Genomic DNA, 26,349 nt, shown 5'->3' on the forward strand with positions numbered 1-26,349 from the left:
TGGGTTTTACCACTTGCCACAGGCAGCAGAGGAAACAACTAGCTGAGCAAACTACAAGTGGTGACATGCAGATGTTAACTCACAAATCTGAGTCCTTAGATAAAATGATATGCAAGCGCATATTAGTACAAAAGGAATGGCATTTGTCATCCAAACAGGCTCATCATCCCCCTGCTCCCAATTGAACAGTAGTTGAAACAGCAATAGAAAAAGATCACAAAGATGTCTATTCTTCAGAGTCAACTGTGAGAGAGGTCAGCAATCTATAACAGCAGCGATGGACAAGGAATAGCAAAATGTTGGATGAAAGAATCTTGTTGAATATTTGTTCATTTATTTTTTCTGACCACAAACCAAAAGTATGCCACACTGGCTTGTTTTGAACTTCAGGCACAGATGTCTTATCTCCTTAGATCCTTCACAGATTTACAATGCAGTCTCCCTGAGGCCTCTATAACCAAGTAAGAAAACTCTCTTTATCTAGTTTGGTGGCTGCCAACACAGATTCCATGTCATTAAGGATGTCAGAACTCAAAGCCTCCTGCAGACTTGGCATCAGTTCCTCTCCTTCTATATTCATCCCATCTCCTTCCAGTGTCCCAAGGTCCACGTTTGTCCCTGGAATGGCTTCAAGGTAATCTGGGAAACGGTTCTGATGGGAAGGTATGTTACTTTGGCTGATATCACCTAGTTATAAAACAAAACAAATAGACATTAAAACATTCTGAAAGTATCAAACCAATAATCTTGATTAAGATAACTAATTAAGGGCTTAAATCCTGGTTGCCTTACTCGTGCAATTGATCCCATTAATGGCAATCTGATTACTCACATAAATCAAACAGTATTTAATTCTCAATGTACATAGAAAATTCCTCTGGTGTTTACCTTCCCAGTTCCCCAATGTTACCATACATTGATCTTTACAGTATTTGCTGTACATGTACAGTATTCTTATACTACATTCAAGAAAATCAATTGCATCTTGTAATAACTGAAAGTATATTACATAATTGAGCACAGTAATACTCAAATATGAGTTTTTGTCCTCAGCCTAGGACAAGCAACAACAACATTACTCAAAAAGCTAATGCACACACAATACACACATAACCATAGGATACCAGTACAATTTAAGAGAGTTTCCCCTTAGACAGAATCTTTGACTAATTTCTTACAAACAAGTTTGTGACAAACTGCACACCTTTTAAATCCTCGTAAGAGCAAAAGTTATGGAAAAGAATGTTGTAATATTTCTGATCTGGTGCATGTCCACAAGATAATGCTGCCAAGAATCTCCCAGCTTCCCTGAACTATATGTTTCTTCTTGTGCACTAATGACTGAGCAAGCAAGACAGACAAATATATTGGGGGGAAAAGAGAACCCCTGCATTACGGGTATAAAGAAAAACAAACCTGTATCCATTTCATCAACGCTGTTCAGGAAGTCATCAGGGGTTCTGGGTACACTATAACTGCTCATGCTGAGGCCACTGTCTGTGCTCTCATCTCTGGAGTGATATGTCCCACTACATTAGAAGAAAAAAAGAGAAAGTTGTGCACATTTTTGGATCAGCTCGATGGCTTTGGTGAAAGTGTACCATGCTGCCATACTGAATCAGAATTAAAAGCTAACAGCTTGTCTACAGCTGCAACAGTTTAACGACATTAATTTTAAAAATCTTTGCAGACATTCCTTTTTCTGCTTAAAAGTGAGTTATTTCAGTTTAGCTATAGTTTGTAAGGACTAATTAAGCTGCTCTTTAAAAGTAGCAAGGTCCAGACTCATAAAAGATACTTGGGTGCCTAACCATCCCAGACTTAGGCACCTAAGTCCAAATTTTAGGTTCCAGTGTGATCCACAAAACTCCTGTTTGGCTGCTGCCTAACCACGTGGGCATCTAAAGTTTTTGCAGTCAAAGTTACATAGGCATCTAAGTTTCCGCTTCTGGGCATGTGCATAGCTGCTTCATGCTAGGCATCCAGGTGCCTATCTCCTGACTAAGCCCCATAGCAATCCACAACTCATGGCAAAATAGGCGTTCTACTGTCTTGCCTGTATCGTTTGATCTGGTAGATGTGCTCAGAGACTGCCTAACAGACTGGGTCCCATTGGAGGTGGTGAAGGAGGAAGAAGTGGTGGTGCTCATCTGGGCTATAGGAGAGCCACGTTCAATTCCCACCTCTGCCTGAGGGGGAGAAAGGATTTGAAGGGTGGTCTCCCACCTCTCAAGAGAGTGCTCTAACCACTAACCTATGGGTAATTGTTATGTGGGTCTCCCTCAATCTCTCCTAAGGAAGTTGTTCTACTTTAATTGTTTATCCAAAGATTAACTGGAGCACCAAGCTACAGTCATTCTCTCTCTCTGGCCCAACAACCAAGGGCATGTCTACACTACAAACCGACCTATGTTAGGTCAATTTACAGCCACCGCGGTAATTACCTCTCATTATTAGCCCCTCATGGAGGCGGAGTTATTATGTCGGTGTAGCAGGGCACTTACATGGGCAGGAGCAAGGCTGTAGTGTGTACACTGACATAATTAGGTCAACGTAAGCTGCCTTATGTTGATCTAACTCTGTAGTGTAGACCAAGCCCAAATATTCATCCACAGTGGAACACGTCCAACAGGAAAGATTAAGGGCCCCACGTCAGACTATCCCATAGCTCAGAGGGGGGGGAATTGAACCCAGGTTTCCAACGTACCAACTGAATGCTGTAACCAGTGGGCTAAAAGTTATGAGGCTGGCACCACGTCCTCCTCCAGGTATGCTGTGTGGCATGAGGCAGGCACTTAATTCATTCTCACAAGGAATAACTTAGGCACCTAAGCCTAAGGATACGGGTGCCTGGTTGTTGATCACTAGCACATAGGTGCCTCTCTGCAGCAGCCCAGACTTCGTGAGAGAGGCAGGGGCTGAGTCTCCTTAGGATCTTGCACTGGCTAGCTTAGGTGGCTTCCCACCTAGCATGCTGGCTTTTGCGGATTGCATTCTTAGGCACCTATCCCTCCCATGCACTGTATTGGGAGCCTAGCTGCCTAACTCAGGTGACATGGATTGCAGGGTTGTTCCTGTGATTTTCTGGGTGTCTACAAGTTAAGCGCTGTGACTCTCTGCATCACAACACGTAAGTCCCTTTGTGGATACGAGCCTGTGTGTCTACACAGAGCTTTGTACTTGTTTAAACTAAATCAGTTTACAAAACATCCCTCTAATTAAAACTGGTACAAGTTTCTGTGTAGACAAGACGTAACAATCACAATATTTATCCCTTGTGTAGCACATTTTCATAGCATTGCACAAATATTAACTAAATAAAAGGACACTAACAATTTGAAAAAACAAAAAACAACCTCTGATTTTTTTTTTTTTTTTTTGTAGCCCAATATTACAAATGAAAGCCAAGGTTGTCTCTGCACATGCAATTTTCTAATTATTATCCACTACTGCGGGCATGAATCAGCATTCACGTCGCCCGCCCGATTAGTACCCAGCCTGTGCAAGCTAATGATCCAATTAGCATATCAAACTCGATGATGAATCCTGGTCACGTGCCACCTGAAGCACGTTGCACATACCCTAAGGAGAAGACTGTGCTACCACCAATTCAGCTTCACTTTTCATAGCAATAGTGGGAGTACTAATGTAGATCAGCCACTGGTATTTAAACCACTTTAATATGTTGAGAACAGGTCTTGGCATGGAGGTTAACAAACCTGGTGTTACTAGGGGCCCATTGATACTAGCTCTCCTATTGTTGCTTCTACCAGGGGGCACCCGGGAGAATAGCAGTATGGTGGGAAGTTTTTAGAAAAATACTAGTGTAAACAAATACTAAGGTTACTATAATGGACAATCATTAGAGAAAGACTAATTGTTCAGTTTGTTTACTTTGTGCATTTGACCAAGTATTACTTTGTACATAGTTAGATTTCCTGTTTACCTGTATTTTTGGTGAGAAAACATGTAGGAAGAATGCAGAAGTTTTTCAAACCACTAACTTCATTCTGAATATTTATGATTTGTTTCCAGTGGCAACTATTATTTTCTAGGCTCTGTACAATCATAAAAAGCCATAAAGCTTACAGTGTCACTCTGATCCTGCAACCACTTATGCACGTGAATAATACCTCTGAACTCAACCGGACTACTGATGAGTATGACTGTAGGACTGGAGTTTGAAAAAATAACCTTCCAACAGCTAGAATTAACTATACAATTTTCAAACCCATATTTCTTCAGATTGTGGCAGCATAAAAACCAGAAATCAGTTAGCTGCCTTAATACTGATTTTTTCCAGTTTCAATAAATACTTGAACCCTAATGTAGCTTTTGTGCACAACTTGAATTAACATTCAGACACACACTAATCCTTCTGGTAATGCACCCATGACACATGTATGGCAGTAGTTTTTGTCACCTATAGACAAGCAGACATTGGATAGCTGACATCTGTTAAACCCAGGATGTAAGTAAAGTACTGTCAACAAGAAATACCAGATAGATTTATTGAAGACATTTTTGCCATACTATCAAGAAAACTCAACGTTTTTATAGGATTATTGCTTAACAAAAAGCTTTTCATCTAGATTTTAAAACAGCATATTTGATTAACCATGCAGTATATTAAATGTTTTTTTCCCTTAAGCCGGCAGAAGTCAACTGTTCAAAGTAATAAATAAGCTTTTTAAAATGTCTGTGAAAAAATACCATTTCTATTTGTGGAGTGAAATGCTAGAACTAGCACTGAACCTAAAATGAACTAAATCACTCGAGCAATGAAGTTTTCTTGGCTGCTGCGCTCATGCTTGGAACTGCCACCCTCTCCTCTCCCTTCATATCACTCCTGAAAGCATACTTCCTCTGCCTTTTTCACAGAAATCTCTTGAGATTGTCACAATCTAGATGGCCATATCACCCAATGGTATTGTGTGTGTCTAAACTGTCTTACCTGAATTAGACTGGGTGCCTCTCTGGAGAAGAGACTGTCTTTCTAGATGTTCATACGGAACAAAGCACAACATTGGGGCTAATTAATATTACCATCATCACCAATATAGAATCAAACAATTAAAATGTTATAGGACTGCTGATATTTTATGTATACAATAATAGAAATTAAAAGGTGGAAAACACCTATTAACTTAAAGATGCATCTTTGTGTGCTCCATCTTAAAAGATTAAAACACCACAAAGCCCACAAATGCTAACCACTGCCATTAAAACTGTGTTCAGTGAAATGCTGACAACCCATTGCTTATTTTTAAAAACTGCTCTAAGTTGGTGTCTTTCTCTGAGTCTCCCCCAGGGTGTTCTGTATTTCAGTCTATGTAGACTGCAAGCTCTTTGGGGCAGGATCTTTTATGTCTTGTACAGAGACCAGCCTGATCTCCCTTGCCAACATACTAGTATAAAACTGATTTATGTTTTTACTGAAAACAATCCTGAGTGTAAAATGCTCAATTCAGAACAGGACTTAGATTTAAGAAATTAAAGACTCAAACCAGGTATTCCGAGCCACATGTTACCGGTGCACTCTCCTCGAGATAGATATGATAAGAATAGTTATAAAAAAAGAATATTTAACCCAGAAATACTCTGAAAATCTGCAACAGCTACAATCCTCTCCTCCCCACCCCCCAGAAAAAAAGAAAAAAAAAAAGTTCAACAGCTCAATGGGGCTTTGATAAAATATGTTTTTGGAGCTGGGCCCAGCATGGCTGTGGTTCTTTACAGCAGACTCTACTTATTGGCTATTTTTTCTTCTTAAGGAAGTGTGAATTAAGGGCAGCTTAAAACTTTGACTTTCCTAGCTTATAGCCATTTCAAAGAGAATCCATCACATGCATTATTTTTTAATTTAGTGTGTATGCACCAATATTATTTACTTTACTACATTTATAAATCCACAAACTGAATTACCATTATCAAAAAGCAGCAAGTAAAGTTGCCAAGGGATTTCACATATAAATATATAACAAGCATTTGAAACCAAGAACTATTTCTCTACAGTCAAATAATGGATTCTGAATATGTGAAGATACGACCACCGAAGAATGAATCACAAAATACTGAAAGTTTCTCTGCACTGGCTACAATAACTATGCCTTCAAAAACAACAAGAAGAACACATCTGAAGAAGTGAGGTTTTTTTACCCACGAAAGCTTATGCCCAAATAAATCTGTTAGTCTTTAAGGTGCCACCGGACTCCTTGTTGTTTTTGTGGATACAGACTAACATGGCTACCCCCTGATACTTTATGTCTTCAAAGCAACCTTTTCATACCAGGAGAGGAAGCCATGACCTACTTAGCAACTACAGCTAGTGCGGACAGATTTCTTAATCCATGGAAAATAGCTGAGGGTCCACCATAGGGAGAGATCTCTGGCCCAAGAGATGGAAGAAGAAACAGCTAGGGGAATGAAGTGGGCTTTCTAGCTGAAGAGGAGGGGCATGCTTGGTCCCATCAGAGGAGAACTAGCTGGCTTTAAAAGACAGCTGGGATATCAGAAGGACTAAGTGTGTCCGACAAAAATGGCAGAACCATGAGGGAAGGTTGATGCAAGCATATGTAGAAGACAAATGATTTGGTTGAAAGAATGACCCCCACCAAAAATTAGCTTGAAGAAAATAAGCAGTCCTTAACACTCAACTCCTTACATATTAATCTCTGTGCCCTGAAAACAGATTCTGCCCTGGTGACTGAAGTGGTTTATTTATCTAGGTGTTCAGGAGGCCACTGATGCTGGAGATTCACTGCAACATCCCTCCACTGCCACATTCTTTATGACCAAGGTAGGAAGAAACGTTGGGCAAGAAGCCTGCACCAAGAGCTGGCAACTGCAGACACCATGGAGAAAAGGTACCAGGAGAAAGGAGCAGGAGCCTCTTCCCTGCTTTGCCAGGAATTCTACCAATGACTTGTAAGTGGTCAGCTCCAGTCTGCAATCAGCAACATTCTCTGCTACTCACACCTGGCAACACCACCACCCTCTCATGGATTTACCAAAAACTCTCTTACATTTAACTACTTTGTTACCTCATAGCCACCCTATGGCAGTATACCCCAGGTATTCTGAGACCCACATGTTGGTTCAAATTTTAAGGTTCCAGTTGCTTGGTGATGGGTGTGAATATTAATTTCTGAACAATAATAATAATAATAAACAACCCACCCTCTGGGGTCTGTCTGTGACGTTATTGACATAAACGGTGACCATATAGATCATTGTTGCAACCAGGGTCCTATGGTTGCACCAGTTCTTATACAGAGGAGGCCAAGTGGGGTGTCTATGGAAAGGTTGTAGTTTGCTGGTTATGATTATGCTGTCTGTATGTGTGTATCATTTTTGTATTTGAAGTTATGAATATTGGCTATGTATTTATTTGATTCTAAGTAGCCTCAGTGAAGCATTTGATCAGCTTCTTGAGAAAGGACTAGTCTCAGTAAGTGGCCAATCAAGAAACACTTAACTGACAATGGACTTCGGGAGACGCCAATCCACATCTGAGCTTTCCTGGAAACATTCAAGCTAACATGTAAACAATGGTGTTGGCCTGCAAAAAGCTGAATCATTCATAGATATGTGACTTGCCCAGGTGGCTACAAACTCCATCTTGTTGCTGTGATCTTGCACAGGAGAACAAAGGGGTTTCCGCCCACAAGAGAGAGAATATAAAAGGCCCTGGAAACCCCTCCATTTTGTCTTCAGCTGGCTCAAAAGACAGCCTCTCCACCCCAAAGAGATACCTGAAAGAAACTGGAACAAAGGACAGTAACTACAGGGGCGTGAGTGATTGCTGGACCCAGACTAGGAAGGAGTCTAGTCTGTGAAAGAACCTTATTGGAACATTTCTGAGGGTGAGATTTACCTGCATTTAGTTTCCTACTGTATTAGGCTTAGACTTGCGTGTTTTTGTTTTATTTTGCTTGGTAATTTACTTTGTTCTGTCTGTCATTATTTGGAACCACTTAAATCCTACTTTTTATATTTAATAAAATCACTTTTTGCTTATTAATTAACCCAGAGCAAGTAATTAATACCTGGGGGAGCAAAGAGCTGTCCATATCTATCAGTGTTATAGAGGGCGAACGAGTTTACACCGTATAAGCTTTATACAGAGTAAAACAGATTTATTTGGGGTTTGGACCCCGTTGGGAATTGGATATTTGAAAAAACTGAAAGTGTACTATTGGTTATGGTGGCTCCAACCACACCTTCAAAAATGCTGTGTTCCACTTGAGTAACCAACACGCAAAGAAGCACCGGAATGTCATCTTCTACAACAACTCCAGCACGAGAATTTCCCAAAATATTTTGAAATGGTTCTGGATTGCACCCTCACATACTGCCAACATCTGTAAAAGTTGGATGCCAATATAAAAACTATAATATAATCCACAAGCTAACTGGGACCAGATGGGTATCAAGATGCTTACACCTTGCAGTCAGCCAGCTTGGCCCTTCTCTTCTCAGGAGCTGCATATACTGAATGTCAGTATGGACAGGTGGCGCAAATATGAAACCTGTCAACATGCAATTGGACATTGCTCTGAGAATTGTCACAGGAGTGCTGGAGTCAACAATCGATAGTCTGGCTTCCCATCCGTGCGCATATCTTACCACTGTCTCTCCGAAGCAGCAGTAATGAGAGAATTCAACTGCACAACAACAAACATAGACTTGCCCATCTATGAAGATCTCCAAGCACCGCCCCCGTCCTCTCCCAGGATATTGCCTTATGTCCAGGAACCCCTTTCTGACTGGTGTCCAAAGTTCTCAAAACTAAGACACCCTCACCAAAACAGTGGGGGTCAAGAATCAAGACCTGATTACGGATCCCACAGACCAACCACCTGGCTTCAGCATGCTATGTAAGATATAGATCACAGCAAATGGCCTCAGAACCTCACATGGGCTTTGGAATTACTTAGTGTACAAACAGAAAATGAAGGACAGCATGATATGTGCATGTGGAAAGGACATCCAAACCACAGAACATGTAGTGAACTGCTACCCTCTAAAATCCTTCTGTAGAGGGACAGCCTCTATTCGTTCCATTTCACCAGAAGTCAGACTGGATGACAAACTTGCATGTCAACCTTTAATGTTGATTTGCAAGTTGTCATATGAAAGAAGAAAGTATTATTTAGGTGTGAATAGTGCTTTTCAGACAAAGTGAGAGGCTCCATTATGCTTACACTCTAAATGAGTTATAGTGTGATCTTTCACTGATAAACGTATTGTCACTTATGCATCTTAATATACATATATATCTAAAAATGTGAGGACTTTGAGTGAAATTGGCTTTGTGCAGAGGGTCAGCACAAGACCTATGTACCATTTAAAGTCCTCAAAATACAGTAATTTGAGTACTTTAGAGTGTGAGCTCAGGACTCAACTGCCAGCAATATGCAGAAAGTACATAACTCTACTTATTTTTCAGAACATATGATCATACCACTACTATCAAAATAATCTAGGGCTTGGATACAACCAGCTCATGGAGAAAGCAAGACAGATATTGTGTTGGTAGAAGGAGGAAAGCACTTTGAAGAGTTTGCAGCCACAGTGTAGTCTATCTTGGTTGATGGTACATACCCCCTATTTGGTCAATTCAGTGTAGTTTAAGAGTGCTCCTGAATTCTTCACTGAAGCTAAAGTCTCACATAACAGTCTGTGAGTAAAGCTCGCACGCGATCCAAAACCAAAAGTGGGATGGATCCATAGTCAAGACTGGTATGCCATCCTCAGGTGCACCTTCAAAAGACCTGCCTGACCCCGCTGGGATATCTATGAGAGCTTTACTGGGAGGCTGAGACAGAAAGTAGGGACTGACGACGTTTATAGCCCTTTCCCTTTCTTTTGTAGGGCTCCTGACTGGAAGGCACTGGAAATCTGGGAGGCTGCTGGGGCCTTAAATGCTTCCTGGAGGCTGGGGGCATGTCAAAGCCCAGGGAGCGAAGTGTGGCCCTCAAGTCTTTGAGGCCATGAAGCTTGGAGCCTGTCTGTTCAGAGAACGGAGAGGTACCCTCGAAGGGGAGGTCCTGGACGGACTGCTAAACCCTGTGAGAGAGGCCTGAAGACTAGAGCCACGAACAGCGCCTCATGGCAACCGCTGACACCATCGTTCTGGTTGCTGAGTCGGCCACCTCCAGAGCTGCCTGGAGGGAGGTCCTGGCCATCTTCTTGTCTTCCACCAGGATGGCCACGAACTCCTGCCTTGACTTCCTGTGGCAGGAAGTTCTTAAACTTGGCCATCGAGTCCCACAGATTAAAATTGTACATCCCTAGCCGAGCCTGCTGGTTAGAGATACGTAGCTGGAGACTGCCCGTTGAATAAACCTTGTGTCTGAACAGGACCAGTCTCTTAGCCTCTTTATTTTTGGGGTAGCGCTTGACTAACCTTGTCTGTCCTGCTCGTCTGCAGCCCACACCACCAGGGACCCGGGGAAGGGGGGGAAGACACAAATACAGGTACTCGACCACTGGCCTGTACATAGTATTTCTTCTCCGCCATTTTTGAGGTAGGGGGCAGAGATGAAGGGGTCTGCCGTAGTGCCCTGACAGGTCCCAACACTGCCTCAATAACAGGCAGGGTCACTCTTGAGGGAGCCACTGCAGCCAGAATAAGCTGTGCACAGACGCCTTCAGCTTCTCAGCTTCCAGCCCCCATTTGTGGCGACTTGCTCCAGATGGACCCTGAAGTCATCTGGAGGGAATGGGTTACTAAGGCCTGTGACCACCTCATCCGTGGATACTGAGGAAGAGGCATGCATTGGAGGAGGGGCTGCTTCTTTTTCCTCCACCTGTACCACTTCCATTGGGCCCACTTCTGAGACCTCGGTACTGGAGTCAGGGTCCGGTGTTGGGTGGGATGAAACAGTGGCTCGCCTCTTGGACCCCACTGAGTATGAATGGTGGGAAGAGGGCACCAGCACTTGGTGAAATCCCTACAGGTTTTAAGACTGTGACTGCATTTGCCAGTGGCCAATCGCCAGCTGGGGGAGCCAGTACTGAAGTCCAGTGCGTAGGTCGGGTACTGGTACTTCTTCAGTGGGGTGAAGGATTCCTCTTTGGACTCTGAAGAGGATTTTTCCCTCGGAGACTATGGGGTTGCCGTAGCCGCTTCTGCCTATAGGCGGTGCTGGGGAGCCAGTGACTGGGCGGAGACTGTTACAATGGAACCATGGAGGGTTTTCCTCTGGGCGGTGCTATGATGGCTCCTTGATACTTTCTGTCCCCAGTAGCCCTGACTGGCAGGGGCCTTTAGTGGGTGGGCAGGATGGGGAGGGACATCAGATCCTTTTCCGCCTGAAAAGCCTCCAGAGTCAAAGAGGCCTGCAGCCGCAAAGTCCCATGACTGCTCCTGGGAGTTGGGGTGGGTCCCGGCCATGCTAGTCACTCTGCTTTTTCCTCTTCGGCACCGGAAAGCACCCTCTCTTGGCGAGCTGTTTCTTGTGCTTCTTCCTCGGCACTGGGAATGGAGAATGGTGCAGGGAAGAGCACAGTGTTGGGGCAGCGCTTCGCATGGAAGCCAAAGGGCTCAGTGCCAATTCGCAGCGGCTCAGCTCCGAGGCTGGTCTGAGGGCTGCCTCCATGAGTACAACCTTCAGATGAATGTCTATCTTTTTGAGTGCACGGTCTGAAGCCCCTGCAGATCTGGCTTCTCCTTAACGCAAGTTTCCCTGAGGCACTTTAGACAGCTAGAGTGCGGGTCACTCACTGCCATGGGCTTGCTGAAGCCCCTGGGACGAAAGTCCTCGACGACAGGGACCACTATTCACACTATATACACTACACTAACTACAAAAACAATATGCTACAAAGTCCAAGCCACTGGGAAAGAAGCATTGCAAGAGGAAGAGGGATCGTTCCAAGCAACCATCATGGGCAGTAAGAAGGAACTGAGAGGGTGTGGAGCTGGTGGCACCCCTTATACTGGCACATATGCACATGGCTCCAGGGAGCACCAGAGCCGTTCCTACGGATAGCACTAAGGGAAAAATCTCCGACAACTGTGCATGTGGTGGGCACACACCTAGCATGGAATGGACATGAGCAAGCTCTTGAAGAACAATAAGAAGTTAGAAGTCCTTTCAGTATTAAACCTAAGGTTTTTGTTTTTCTATATGATATGAACATAAGAACATAAGAAAGGCCGTACTGGGTCAGACCAAAGGTCCATCTAGCCCAGTATCTGTCTACCGACAGTGGCCAATGCCAGGTGCCCCAGAGGGAGTGAACCTAACAGGCAATGATCAAGTGATCTCTCTCCTGCCATCCATCTCCATCCTCTGACGAACAGAGGCTAGGGACACCATTCTTACCCATCCTGGCTAATAGCCATTTATGGACTTAGCCACCATGAATTTATCCAGTCCCCTTTTAAACATTGTTATAGTCCTAGCCTTCACAACCTCCTCAGGTAAGGAGTTCCACAAGTTGACTGTGCGCTGCGTGAAGAAGAACTTCCTTTTATTTGTTTTAAACCTGCTGCCTATTAATTTCATTTGGTGACCCCTAGTTCTTGTATTATGGGAATAAGTAAATAACTTTTCCTTATCCACTTTCTCAACATCACTCATGATTTTATATACCTCTATCATGTCCCCCCTTAGTCTTCTCTTTTCCAAACTGAAGAGTCCTAGCCTCTTTAATCTTTCCTCATATGGGACCCTCTCTAAACCCTTAATCATTTTAGTTGCTCTTTTCTGAACCTTTTCTAGTGCTAGAATATCTTTTTTGAGGTGAGGAGACCACATCTGTACACAGTATTCGAGATGTGGGCGAACCATGGATTTATATAAGGGCAATAATATATTCTCAGTCTTATTCTCTATCCCCTTTTTAATGATTCCTAACATCCTGTTTGCTTTTTTGACCGCCTCTGCACACTGCGTGGACATCTTTAGAGAACTATCCACGATGACGCCAAGATCTTTTTTTCCTGACTCGTTGTAGCTAAATTAGCCCCCATCATGTTGTATGTATAGTTGGGGTTATTTTTTCCAATGTGCATTACTTTACATTTATCCACATTAAATTTCATTTGCCATTTTGTTGCCCAATCACTTAGTTTTGTGAGATCTTTTTGAAGTTCTTCACAATCTGCTTTGGTCTTAACTATCTTGAGTAGTTTAGTATCATCTGCAAACTTTGCCACCTCACTGTTTACCCCTTTCTCCAGATCATTTATGAATAAATTGAATAGGATAGGTCCTAGGACTGACCCTTGGGGAACACCACTAGTTACCCCTCTCCATTCTGAGAATTTACCATTAATTTCTACCCTTTGTTCCCTGTCCTTTAACCAGTTCTCAATCCATGAAAGGACCTTCCCTTTTATCCCATGACAGCTTAATTTACGTAAGAGCCTTTGGTGAGGGACCTTGTCAAAGGCTTTCTGGAAATCTAAGTACACTATGTCCACCGGATCCCCCTTGTCCACATGTTTGTTGACCCCTTCAAAGAACTCTAATAGATTAGTAAGACACGATTTCCCTTTACAGAAACCATGTTGACTATTGCTCAAGAGTTTATGTTTTTCTATGTGTCTGACAATTTTGTTCTTTACTATTGTTTCAACTAATTTGCCCGGTACCGACGTTAGACTTACCGGTCTGTAATTGCCGGGATCACCCCTAGAGCCTTTTTTAAATATTGGCGTTACATTAGCTAACTTCCAGTCATTGGGTACCGAAGCCGATTTAAAGGACAGGTTACAAACCTTAATTAATAGTTCCGCAACTTCACATTTGAGTTCTTTCAGAACTCTTGGGTGAATGCCATCTGGTCCCGGTGACTTGTTAATGTTGAGTTTATCAATTAATTCCAAAACCTCCTCTAGTGATACTTCAATCTGTGACAGTTCCTCAGATTTGTCACCTACAAAAGCCAGCTCAGGTTTGGGAATCTCCCTAACATCCTCAGCCGTGAAGACTGAAGCAAAGAATCCATTTAGTTTCTCCGCAATGACTTTATCATCTTTAAGCGCTCCTTTTGTATTTTCATCGTCAAGGGGCCCCACTGGTTGTTTAGCAGGCTTCCTGCTTCTGATGTACTTAAAAAACATTTTGTTATTACCTTTGGAGTTTTTGGCTAGCCGTTCTTCAAACTCCTCTTTGGCTTTTCTTATTACACTCTTGCACTTAAGTTGGCAGTGTTTGTGCTCCTTTCTATTTGCCTCACTAGGATCTGACTTCCACTTTTTAAAGGAAGTCTTTTTATCTCTCACTGCTTCTTTTACATGGTTGTTAAGCCACGGTGGCTCTTTTTTAGTTCTTTTACTGTTTTTCTTAATTTGGGGTATACATTGAAGTTGAGCCTCTATTATGGTGTCTTTAAAAAGGGCCCACGCAACTTGCAGGGATTTCACTTTAGTCACTGAACCTTTTAACTTTTGTCTAACTAACCCCCTCATTTTTGTATAGTTCCCCCTTTTGAAATTAAAGGCCAGTGTTGGGCAGTTGAGGTGTTCTTCCCACCACAGGGATGTTGAATGCTATTGTATTATGGTCACTATTTCCAAGCGGTCCCGCTATAGTTACCTCTTGGACCAGCTCCTGCGCTCCACTCAGGATTAAATCTAGAGTCGCCTCTCCCCTTGTGGGTTCCCGTACCAGCTGCTCCATGAAGCAGTCATTTAAAGTATCGAGAAATTTTATCTCTGCATTTCGTCCTGAAGTGAAATGTTCCCAGTCAATATGGGGATAATTGAAATCCCCCACTATTATTGGGTTCTTAATTTTGATAGCCTCTCTAATTTCCCTTAGCATTTCATCATCACTATTACTGTCCTGGTCAGGTGGTCGATAATAGATCCCTAATGTTATATTTTTACTAGAGCATGAAATTTCTATCCATAGAGACTCTATGGAACCTGTGGATTCGCTTAAGATTTTTACTTCATTTGAATCTACACTTTCTTTAACATATAGTGCCACTCCTCCCCCTGCACGGCCTGTTCTGTCCTTCCGATATATTTTGTACCCCGGAATGATTGTGTCCCATTGATTGCTCTCAGTCCACCAGGTTTCTGTGATGCCTATTATATCTATATCTTCCTTTATCACAAGGCACTCTAGTTCACCCATCTTATTATTTAGACTTCTGGCATTTGTGTACAAGCACTTTAAAAACGTGTCCCTGTTTATTAGCCTGCCTTTTTCTGATGTGCCAGATTCTTTTTTATGTGGCTGTTTATCATCTGATCCGGCCCTTACATTATACTTTTCAGTCCTCTGCTCCTGACTATAACCTGGAGATTCTCTATCATCAGACTCTCCCCTAAGAGAAGTCTGTGTCCGATCCACACGCTCCTCTGCAGCAGTCGGCTTTCCCCCATCTCCTAGTTTAAAAACTGCTCTACAACCTTTTTAATGTTTAGTGCCAGCAGTCTGGTTCCACTTTGATTTAGGTGGAGCCCATCTCTCCTGTATAGGCTCCTCCCATCCCAGAAGTTTCCCCAGTTCCTAATGAACGTGAACCCCTCTCATATGAAATAATGTCAGGTTAAAAAATAGGGATGAGCATGTTATTTTGCTGCATGGAAACACAGAGTATGTTTGGAATACCTATTTTTACAAAGGAGACCAATGTTTAATTTTAAAAGGGATTTAAAAAAAACATTGATAAGCTCATGTGTAAATAAAGTTATTACATTAAGAAGTCATTTTCTCATAAATTTTGTTCATCAGGTGATGAACTGGTTTGTTAGTTTAGAAAGTTGATAGAAACCATGCTATGATAAAACTTTACAAAATGTAGTTACTGCACCAACCTAACCTTTTCCTTTTGGTCTTTCTTGTTTCTAAATCTCAAGTGGCAAAAGTCTAGATGCTTGATGCTTCTGAGAATAATACAGGCTTTGGAATTCCCTAACAAAATGGGTTATTTGCTGGTCAGAGTCAATCAACTTCTTTCTCATTTTGATTTAAGCAAATATCTTGTAGGACTAGTCTCAGGCTGCAGTATTTTCTCCCAAACACTAGCAGCAACTAGTAAGCATTTACATAATCTACCTAAAACATTAAATTTGTGACAAGCCAAGTGAAAACGGTTCGTAACATCTGAGACTGTGTGCAGAAGTTACGCAAATAGCAATGTTTCATAGATTCCAAGGCCAGAAGGGACCACTGTGATCATCTAGTCTGACTTCCTGAATAGGGTGACCAGATGTCCCGATTTTATAGGGACAGTCCCGATTTTTGGGTCTTTTTCTTATATAGGCTCCTATTACCCCCCACCCCCTGTCCTGATTTTTCACACTTGCTGTCTGGTCACCCTATTCCTGAATAACACAGGCCATAGAACTTCGCCAAAATAATTCTTAGAGCATATCTATTAGAAAAACATCCAAGCTTGATTTAAAAATTGTCAGTGATGCAGAATCCACCACAACCCTTGGTAAATTGTTCTAATGGTTAATTACCCTCACAGTCAAAAATGTATGCCTTATTTCCAGTCTGAGTTTGTCTAACTCCAACTTCCAGCCATTAGACTGTGTTATACCTTTCCCTCCTAGACTGAAGAGCCATTATCAAATATTTGTTCCTCATGTAGGTACCTATAGTCTCTAATCAAGTCATCCCTTCAATCTTCTCTTTGTTAAACTAAATTGATAGATTCCAGGAGCTCAATCACTAAAAGAGGTTTTCTAATCTTTTAATCAATCTTGTGGCTCTTCTCTGAACCCTCTCTAATTTTTCAACATCTTTCTTGAATTGTGAACCCCAGAACTGGACACACTCTTCCTGCAATGGTTGCACCAGTGCCAAATACAGAGGTAAAATAACCACTGTACTCCTACTCACGACTTTCCTGTGTATGCATGCAAGGGTCGCATTAGTCCTTTTCACAACAGTGTTATATTGGGAGCTCATGTTCAGCTGATTATCCATCATGACCCACAAATCCCTTTCAGTCACTCCTTCTCAGGAGACAGTCCCCTATCCTGTAACTATGGCCTATGGTCTTTGTTCTTAGACATATATTTAGCCGTATTAAAGTACATACTGTTTGCTTGTGCCCAGTTTATCAAACGATACAAAACGTTCTGTATTAGTGATCTGACCTCTTCACTATTTACCACTCCCCCAATTTTTGTATTATTTGCAAACTTTATCAGTGAGGATTTTGTGTTTTCTTTCAGGTCATTGATAAGAATAATAAATAACGTAGTGCCAAGCTTGATCCTTGAAGGACCGCCACTGGAAACAAATCCACTTGATAACGATTCTCTTTTACATTTTGAGACCAGCTGTTAATCCATTTAATGTATGCCACCTTAATTTTGTATTGTGCTAGTTTTTTTTTTTAAATCAAAATGTCATGTGTTACCAAGTCAAACGCCTTACAAAAGTTTAAGTATATTACATGAACACTACTACCTTATCAACAAACTTGTAATATCACTATCAAGTTAGTCTGACAGGATCCATTTTCCGTAAACCCACGCTGATTGGCATGAATACAATTACCCTCCTTTAATCCTCTAGTAATCTAGTCCCATATCAGTTGCTCCATTATTTTGCCCAGGATTGATGTCAGACTGACAGGCCTATAACTACTAGGTCATCCCCTTTACTCCTTTTTTAATATTAGCACATTAGCTTTCTTCCAGTCTTCTGGAACTAAATTTGTGGATCCAAGTTATCTGGACCTACTGATTTAAAAATGTCTAACTTCAGTAGCTGCTGTTTAACATCCTCATGAGATACTACTGGAATGGAAAGAGTGTTATCATATGATAGCACTACATCATCTGTTTTTTCCTCAAATATAGAACAGCAATATTTATTGAACACTTCTGCCTTTGGTGCAGTATTATTCTACCATTTCAATCTAGTAATGGATCAGTGCCATTATCAGGATACTTTTTGTTCATAATATACTCAAAAAAATTCCTCCTTATTTTCCTTAAATCTGCTGGACACAGATTTCTCCTTTCTTCATTGATACTTTGCCTAAGCACAATCCAAAATGCCAACTCCTTGAACAAACAAATGAACTTTAAACAATACGGTATTTAAAATAAATCCCACCACTTTTTCTGGCACTAATCCTACTGCAGTGAAAATATTGCCAGGCTAAATACCCTATGTGAAAACACCTTAAAATTAACCTCCAAGTGTAGTCGTAAATGTGCCTCACAGTTCATTTGATCTCATAGCAAGCTATTCACAAGCTCTTCTGAGTCAGTAATTTTAAGGTGACTGTTAGTCAACAGACTATGCATAGGGAAACATGTTATGACTTTGAATAAAAATCCTTCCTACAAGTCTGAACAGTTTACTTCCTCCCACAGGAGATAGCTTTTAAACCTTAACTTTTACTTCACTTGCCATTTAAGGAAAGATTCAATTACAGCTGTGGTTTTTGGCACAGACAGATGTTCAAAATAAACGATTACACATACTAAACAGAATCTTAATTTTTTTTCAGTAACTACTCCTACAAACCTGTTAAGAAAGGGATCGGAACTATTTGTAGTCATTGTTCTCAGGTCCTGAGCCATTCCGGGAGACGATACTGGATTTTGAGAGCCACCATCTTGTTCCATAGTGGGAAGTTGGCTACGGAGAGCTAACTCCTGAAAAAAACAAGAAATGAGCACATTAGTAAATTCAATGCGATGTTTCAGGCACATCATCAGCATTTCAGTGTACAGTGAATACACATCTCCATAGTTACTAAATGTCTAAAGTCAAAGGAAGAATCCCCATTCTGCTCAATAAATTAAAGAGAATTCAAGCTCAGGCTATTTCTCCAATTATTACAATGACTTAACTGTAACTATTAATATAAGTAAATAAATTGTTGTTTGACACCACCCACATGCAAACTAAATTCCAATTACCAATAGAGGTGGTTGCAAACAATGTAATCAAAGAATTTTACTCTTTTTCTTGTTTGGGAATTGTTTATGAACAGACTGATTTCTCATAATTGTTGAAATAATTACTTCAAATTAATAAATTTTGGCCTAAATTTGCTTGTAAACTGTTTGTTGAGTGCTTTTGTTATTCACTATTTATTGCTGTGTGATTGGTCACTTTAAGTCACATTGAACTGTTTCTTTATTGGACGATTGAAGCTATAATGAGGGACAGGGTGTGATCAAATGAGAAAGCCTTTGATTCCGTAAGGGAAAGGAGGGGGATCAGTTGTGGAGTTAAGAGGAGGTAGGTTAATAAGATTAATAAATCTTTAGAACATGTAGACTTTTTCCTTTCTGGGTCTCTTGGGCCAGACTTTGCATGAGGTATCACTTGTGGGGGGTGGGGGTGGAGAGGAAGAAGGGGAATCAGTCTGGCAGTGTGGGTCACGACCCCATTTTAATAGGGTCGCCAGGGCTGGCATTAGACTGGCTGGGGCCCAAAGCCGAAGCCTGTGCCCCTCCACCCGGGGCTCAGGCTTTGGCTTCAGCCCTGGGCAGCGGGGCTCAGGTTACAGGCCCCCTGCCCAGGAATGAAGCCCTTGGGCTTTGTCCCCCCATGCCCAGGGTGGTGGGGTTCAGGCTTTGCCCCTCCTCCTCCCGCCTGGAGAAGCAGGGCTTGGGCAAGTTCAGGCTTCAGTCCCCCCTCTTGGGGCCGTGTAGTAATTTTTGTTGTCAGAACGGGGTTGCGGTACAATGAAGTTTGAGAATCCCTGGTCTATTGTAATAGGATTGCCTTGGCTACCTTTTAAAAATAATTTTCATGTTCATATTAAGTAACTGCATTTACATAAGGATTCCAGCTGTGCAGGGTGTGGCTAGATACTCCTCTGTCTTATTTAATTGCCTCTTTGCCAGGGCTCTGGTAAGGGGTTTTGCACTTTCCTAACTACAGAGAGTGCAGCCATATACCCATGTATGCTTTGTTTAACTGTGGTCTCACATGGGGTTTTGGCAATTGCCCCTTTTCACGTATCTACCAAGTACATTTGATTGAATTTACTAGTCTACAATTTTCTGTCACCCCTCATTTGACATTATTACAAGCAAACTTGCGGTGTAGACACGTATGTTCACTCTGAACTGGAATGGAGGCTGGTGGATCTCCGGAATAGCCTCCATGTCGGAGATCTAAGTAGCAGCAGTTTCTGTGGTACCGTGCTAAACAGTGCTCCATATATAACAATGAACTAAAATAATATTTTACTAAAAATCCCTGGTCACAGACACACAGTCAGCATCACCAACTGATTTAATATTAAAAAAATCCAAACAAACAAGAAAACTAGTCTCAGATGTCCTTCTCAAAAGCGAATGGTGCTAAAGTGACAGGAAAGAAGACCAGATTTCATCTCTACATTGGCTGAAGAATCAATATAAAATTGAAGGGAGTAAAGAAAACAAAAAACAAAACAAAAAACAGTCACACAGCATTATTGGTTTTAAAAAAAGGAACTTCTTGTTTTTTCTTGAGAAGTCTAACAGTGGTGGGGACTAAGCCTCCTTTGCCATTTGGTCAAAAAAAAAAAAAAAAAAGAGTGGTTGTAACTGCAACATCAATATCTGAGAAGTATTCAGCTGCAGGAACTTCTGACTGAAGAAACCAACAAAGCATTTTATCAGAAAAAGATGCATTAATACAGGAAAAGATGGATACAAGGACCTCTGTTTTGCCTATCCAGAGGTACCATCTACAGAGTAACTGAAGCTTGTATCTAGTCAGTAAGGATTTTCCCCTTGATTCAACTACACCTCATTTCCAAAAGTTTGAGCACTGTATCACATTTAATGAAGTGTGGCTATAAACTGACTGCACTGAAGTTACTGTGTCAAAGAGTTCCTGTGTCTACACACCAGCACTTCCCATTGAGGAAAGAGGAATATTAGACCCTTACTCCACATTTCCTGAAATCCGCTAAGATTTACCAGTGTTAGAACAAGATGTTAATTACTTACAGGCTGATGAGAAAATATATTATTCATTTATATATTATTTATATTCATGTTTAAAAAACGGCTCTTTATTTTGAACTATCTGACCTTCTAGATGCAAAAATACAAGTCTGACAAAATTCTGTTTGGGATTACTATGGCTTGATCTCTTCCTATTTTTGTAAGTATGTCAAACTTTTCTAACTACCTTTGGGAAAATAAAGGCTTAAAACTCACAATGTTAATATAAAATTCTAATTTTGGATATTATTTACAAGACCAAAATGGTCTGTCAACTCCTTAGATAAAGTTACTTTAAAAAAAAATGAGGTCAGCATTCTGTAACTTATCCAGCTGGTCTTTTTCAAGTTTGTTTATTTTACAGTTACACAAGTTTTTAACAGCTTCACTGGATAGTCACAAAGTGTATAACTTGTTCAAAATGGAGCTTAGAAAACTGACTCTTTTAAAAGAGCCTTTTCCTTTTAGTTTCATCATACTTTTTACATGAGTAGAGCAGTTTTAATAATTCATTTCTTGGTTTGTTGACAGTTCCAAACTATTTTCAGTCAGACCTAAGCAAAATTTTTCAGAATTTTCAGCAAATTAAAATTTTCAGAAAAAACGGTTTTGATTTTGGGCATTTTTGTTTTAATGAAAGCAAAGGAAATATGGACACACAGGATTAGATTCCCCAAATCTAGGAGGAAGTGATGGTTACATTACTCCCTTATACCCAACAGTCCAGCAATTAGGACACTCTCTTGGAATGTGGAAGACCTGAATTTGAATCCCTACTCTGGAGCAAATCCCCTCCTCAGGTGAGTACCCTTACCACCAGGCTATTGGGGGGAGCGGGGGTGCCTCTCTCACATTGAAGCTATTCCACTTTGTATAACTAATTAAATATTCATTGGAACAGGGACTTGAACCCAGGCGTATTCCCCCATCCCGGTGAATGCCATAATCAACGGTCTAGAGTCACTCTCGCTCTGCTCTCGCTGGCCCAATTGAATAATTATTTATACAGAGTGGAACAGCTTCAATAAGAGACAGAGGCACCCCCACCCTAGAATAACCAACACCCTGGTGGTTAGGATGCTCACCTGGGAGAGAGACCTGGATTCAAACCTAGATCTCTCACATGCCAGATGACTACCTTAACCACTGTGCTATTGGGTATAAGAAGATGCAAACATCTCCTCTTTGGTTTTGAGAATAGCACCCAAGTCCCACTCTAGTAGTTACACCACATATCGAGGTTTAAGAGTCTGCTATTGCCTCTCAGCAAACACACAGACATGTCTTATCTCAAGCAATAAAGGCTCATGTTTTCAGATACACAATGTGGGTTCAATCCTCATTGACAACCTGACTAGATGGGGTCCATGAATCATTAATATGCACCAAGGACTATACTCCAGCTATAATAAGAACACCAGAAATTAGTTAAGACTAAACTGCATTAGGGGAATCAACCCCTTTGTTTCAGGATATAAACAAAGTTTAATAATATTAGTGAAAAATTCCAGGATCCAATCCTGCATTAGATCCTGTTGGAAGGCACAATCAGGGGTTTCATGCTAGTGCCTCTGTTTTCAAGATCAGAACCTTACTCGTTAATGCATAACATTTAGTAATCTGCAATGGGTCACCCATTAATTTCCCTCTGTCTTTCAGTCTCACAGTTGCTTGCTGTTAATTTTAAATAGAAAAGCTGTTTTCTCAAACCTTTATGAGAATTCAGTAATAACTTTGCCCTTGCTCAGCCAGTAAGTTGTCTTAATGTATTGCTGATTCTACATACAGATAGTTATCACAAAAAAAGTTTATTTTCAACGTGTTTGCTTAACACTTTGTATGCACAAGCCAACTAGGTTACAAAATTCAATTGCAAAATATGAATGGGATATTCAAAATGGCCTTTGACCTAAGAATTGTGGAAAAATTGTAATTTCCATAGAACTGCACTAATTTTGGACTATTGATTAATATGCAGCCTGTTGGCTTGAATTGCTTTTGCAGGTGTTCGAGTCTTTTAAAAAGACTCCTCTAATACCAGTGTCCCTTACAACATCTGTTGCATTATTTTTGGGGTTTAATTGGAATAACATCTGAGTGTTGGGTAGACTGCAGTGAAAGTAGGGGAAGATTATATTACAGAATACTTAGTGAATACATTTTACTACGGCTGAAAGCAGCACTAGTAAAGGACGGGAATGTCAAAATGTGTGTTACCTCTCTGTGGTTGTGCATGTGCTCCTGGAACTGGAAATTCATCAATAGCAGTGCCCGTTAGTCAACACCTGCACCCGACACCTCCTCATGCTCCCAACCGAGGGTATAAGGAGTAATGCAGACCAAACACCGCTCCAGTTCCTGCTCTACTGTGAATCCAAAGAGGACCTGAGCAAAGGGGAATGAGGGTGGAATGTGAATACCCACAGGGACCATAAATCTTGAACTCCAGTTCCTAGAAGGTAAGTAACCTTCCTTTCTTCTTCCAGTGCTGATTTGCAGGGGTATTCACTATGGATGAGTCCAAAACAGTGTTTCAATTAGAAGGTGGGTGTGAGGAAGCATGATGCACAACAGACTGGAGGATCACTAAATTAAAGGAAGCATCTCCAGCTGAAGCCTGAACTAGTGTGTAATGCCGGGTGAAGGTCTGAATGGAGCCTCAAGTTGCTGCTCTCTCTCTATATATATCTCAGAGGGATTCCCTGCAGAGAAGCCACTGAGGCTGCTTACACTCTAATCAAATGGGCCCTGAGGAGGGGTTTCTATAAGATCATAAAGAGGAGGACACAGGTGGAAATCCATTCAGAGTCTTTGGGAAAAGATAGCTTTCTCTTTCATTCTTTCAGCAATAGTGATGAATAACCTTGGAGACTTCCAGAAAGGTTTTGTCCTGTGTAAGTAGAAGACCAGAGCCCTGTGTACATTAAGTGGGGAGGGATAGCTCAGTGGTTTGAGCATTGGCCTGCTAAACCCAGGGTTGTGAGTTCAATCCTTGAGGGGACCACTTAGGGATCTGGGGCAAAATCAGTACTTGGTCCTGCTAGTGAAGGCAGGGGGCTGGACTTGATGACCTTTCAAGGTCCCTTCCAGTTCTAGGAGATGGGATATCTCCATTAATTTAAATTTAAATTTAAAGTGAGTGGGGCTTCCTGTCCTCCAAGCTATCTACATTCATAGATAGATGTAAAGGAAGCAGGAGGTTCAAGGTTCAAATAGCAGGCTCATAAGAGTGGAAAGGATGAGGCTCAGCTTTATAAGTGGGGACAGGTTTACATTCTGACGGTCACGGTAGTGCGATGGGTGAAAACAGTGCAGTTCTTCACCGGAGGATGTAAGGCATTAATAGCTGCCAGATGTACTGTTAGGGAACTCATAAACAGGTCAGATGTCTTCAATGAGAGAAGATATTCCAGAATTAGAGGGATTCCCGATTTCTCAGGAGTTAAGTGGTGCTGCTGACACCACAGGGAGAATCGCTTCCAACTGGTGGCATAGCACTTCCTTGTAGAGAATGGATCCTATAACATCCTATAACCAGTCTTTCCCTATGTTCCTTGTCCATCTAAAAACCACACTGTCAGAAAGAGGAAAGCTGGACTGGGGTGGCTGGTCTTGCCCTCGTTCTGAGACAGTAGGTTCGGAAATGGCTGAAGGTGAATGCATGGGTGAGAGGCCAACTGTAGGATAGTGGTGAATCAGAATAGTCTCCACTACCAGGAAGCTATCAGGATCACTGCTGCCTTGTCCGGCATGATCATTCTGAGGATGCAAGGTAGCAAAGGTATGGGAGGGAAGGAATACGTCAGCGGGTCCAACCACTGCACCAGGAAGGCATCCCCTCTGGGGCTGAAGCCTTGAGTAGCTCAGGAACAATATACTGGCTACTTTTTGTTCTGCCTGATAATTCGCTACGGGGAATAATAGGTCAGCCAAGGAGAAATTCTTCTTGTCAGAAAGTTTCAGTATCTTGTGTCTTTGTCCAGAGAGGATGACCTGGGCTGGAGCAGCCTACTCTGCTCTGTTACGCCTGGACCACTAATGAGTTGGGATTAGGGTTGGAAAAACAAATATTCTGCTCCCTTGGAGTGAACAAAAGTACTTTTTCTCAGTCCTCTGAGCCATATGCAAAATTTTCTTAGTGGGCTCCATAGGACCTCATTGTTGGGAAGGGCCACCTTAGAGGGAGCTGTAGCCTGGACGATGTCCAGGAGTTGGTGGGTAGGTTCCTGAACCTCCTCCAGCAAGATCTGAAGAGCCAGCAATCCTCCTTAGGAGGTCCAGGTACTGCTTGTAATCATCTGGAGGTAAGGGAGATGCTGGTATCGGTATTCATCTGGGGAGAGCAAGAAGTGCTGCTGGTGGATCTGGCAGTTCAGATTGCTCCTAATCAGTCAAAGGTTCCTGCAAGAACTGTGCCTCCTCTCTGGTGCCTGAAAATACGAATCTTAGCGGCCCGGATACTGCCAGTGGCCAAAATCATAGGAATATGGAGGTGGGTACCATTGGTCCATTGACCAATAGTGTGACTTGCCATGAGGCAAAGACATCCAGGTAACTCTGGAAGCTCTGGCCAGGCCGATGGTTCTTTGCCAGTTTGCTGTTGATACCTGATCACTTTTGGCTGATGAACAGGAGTCATCAGGCTCAAATGCTGGGGCTGAGAGCACCACATGACCCGACTTCAATGCACTCGGGACAGGAGCTCGTAAGTGGTGCACCAACCGTGCTAGGGCATCCACCTGACAGTTGGAGCTCAGGACCAACGAACGTCATATTGATGGAGTTGGGATGTTTCTCAGAAGAATCAGATGTGAGAAGATTGGAGATTCTGGATTAGGGCCGGCTCCAGCGTTTTTGCCGCCCCAAGCGGGGGGGAGGGGGGAGGAGGAGAGAGAGCTGCAATTGGCGCCACTGCATTCTTCGGCAGCAGGTCCTTCCCTCCAAGAGGGACTGAGGGACCCACCGCCGAATTGCCACCGAAGAGCCGGACGTGCCACCCCTTTCCATTGGCCGCCCCAAGCACCTGCTTGCTGCGCTGGTGCCGGCCCTGTTCTGGATCTATATAAATTTCTAGATGCTCGAGAAGCGTATCAAATTCTCATTGGAGGAGAGCTAGTAGGTGTCTTGGGTTTAAACAAGACCTGCCCGTGCCATCTTGGAAGCGGTGGACTTGCTGGATTGGTACCGTTCATGTAGATGAACAACAATCCCCTCCATGTCTGCTTAGTGCTGGAGTTGAACTTCACACCTCTGAGAGTGCAATTTCGAGGTATTAATTGCTCCTGGCACCATAGGTAGTGACCTTTCTTGTTTGTGAGCTCCAGATGCACCTGATCCAAGGCACGGAATCCCATGTGGTGTCAGAAGTAGATAGATCTCTTTTTTGAGCATTTGTAGGGTGATTTATTCCTCTTTTTATGAAGGTGTTTACCCTTTCCTTCCTCATGCCTTCG

The 26,349-nt window shown here is 42.1% G+C and overlaps 1 protein-coding gene across 4 annotated transcripts in view; it reads right to left on the reverse strand.

Annotated features, from left to right (window-relative positions):
* Positions 1–451: 451 nt before the first annotated feature.
* The window catches only part of YAP1 (Yes1 associated transcriptional regulator), a 148,073-nt gene continuing 122,175 nt past the window's right edge, over positions 452–26,349 (reverse strand). For all 4 annotated transcript variants that reach the window (XM_065406206.1, XM_065406198.1, XM_065406188.1 and 1 more), the window contains 3 exons: positions 18,468–18,598; positions 1,417–1,529; positions 452–687 (listed from right to left, as the gene is read on the reverse strand). In XM_065406206.1, the coding sequence (XP_065262278.1) occupies positions 452–687; positions 1,417–1,529; positions 18,468–18,598 (480 nt within the window). The remainder of the gene's footprint in view (positions 688–1,416; positions 1,530–18,467; positions 18,599–26,349) is intronic.

The sequence above is a fragment of the Emys orbicularis genome, chromosome 1 (assembly GCF_028017835.1).
Source record: "Emys orbicularis isolate rEmyOrb1 chromosome 1, rEmyOrb1.hap1, whole genome shotgun sequence".
Classification (NCBI taxonomy): domain Eukaryota; kingdom Metazoa; phylum Chordata; order Testudines; family Emydidae; genus Emys; species Emys orbicularis.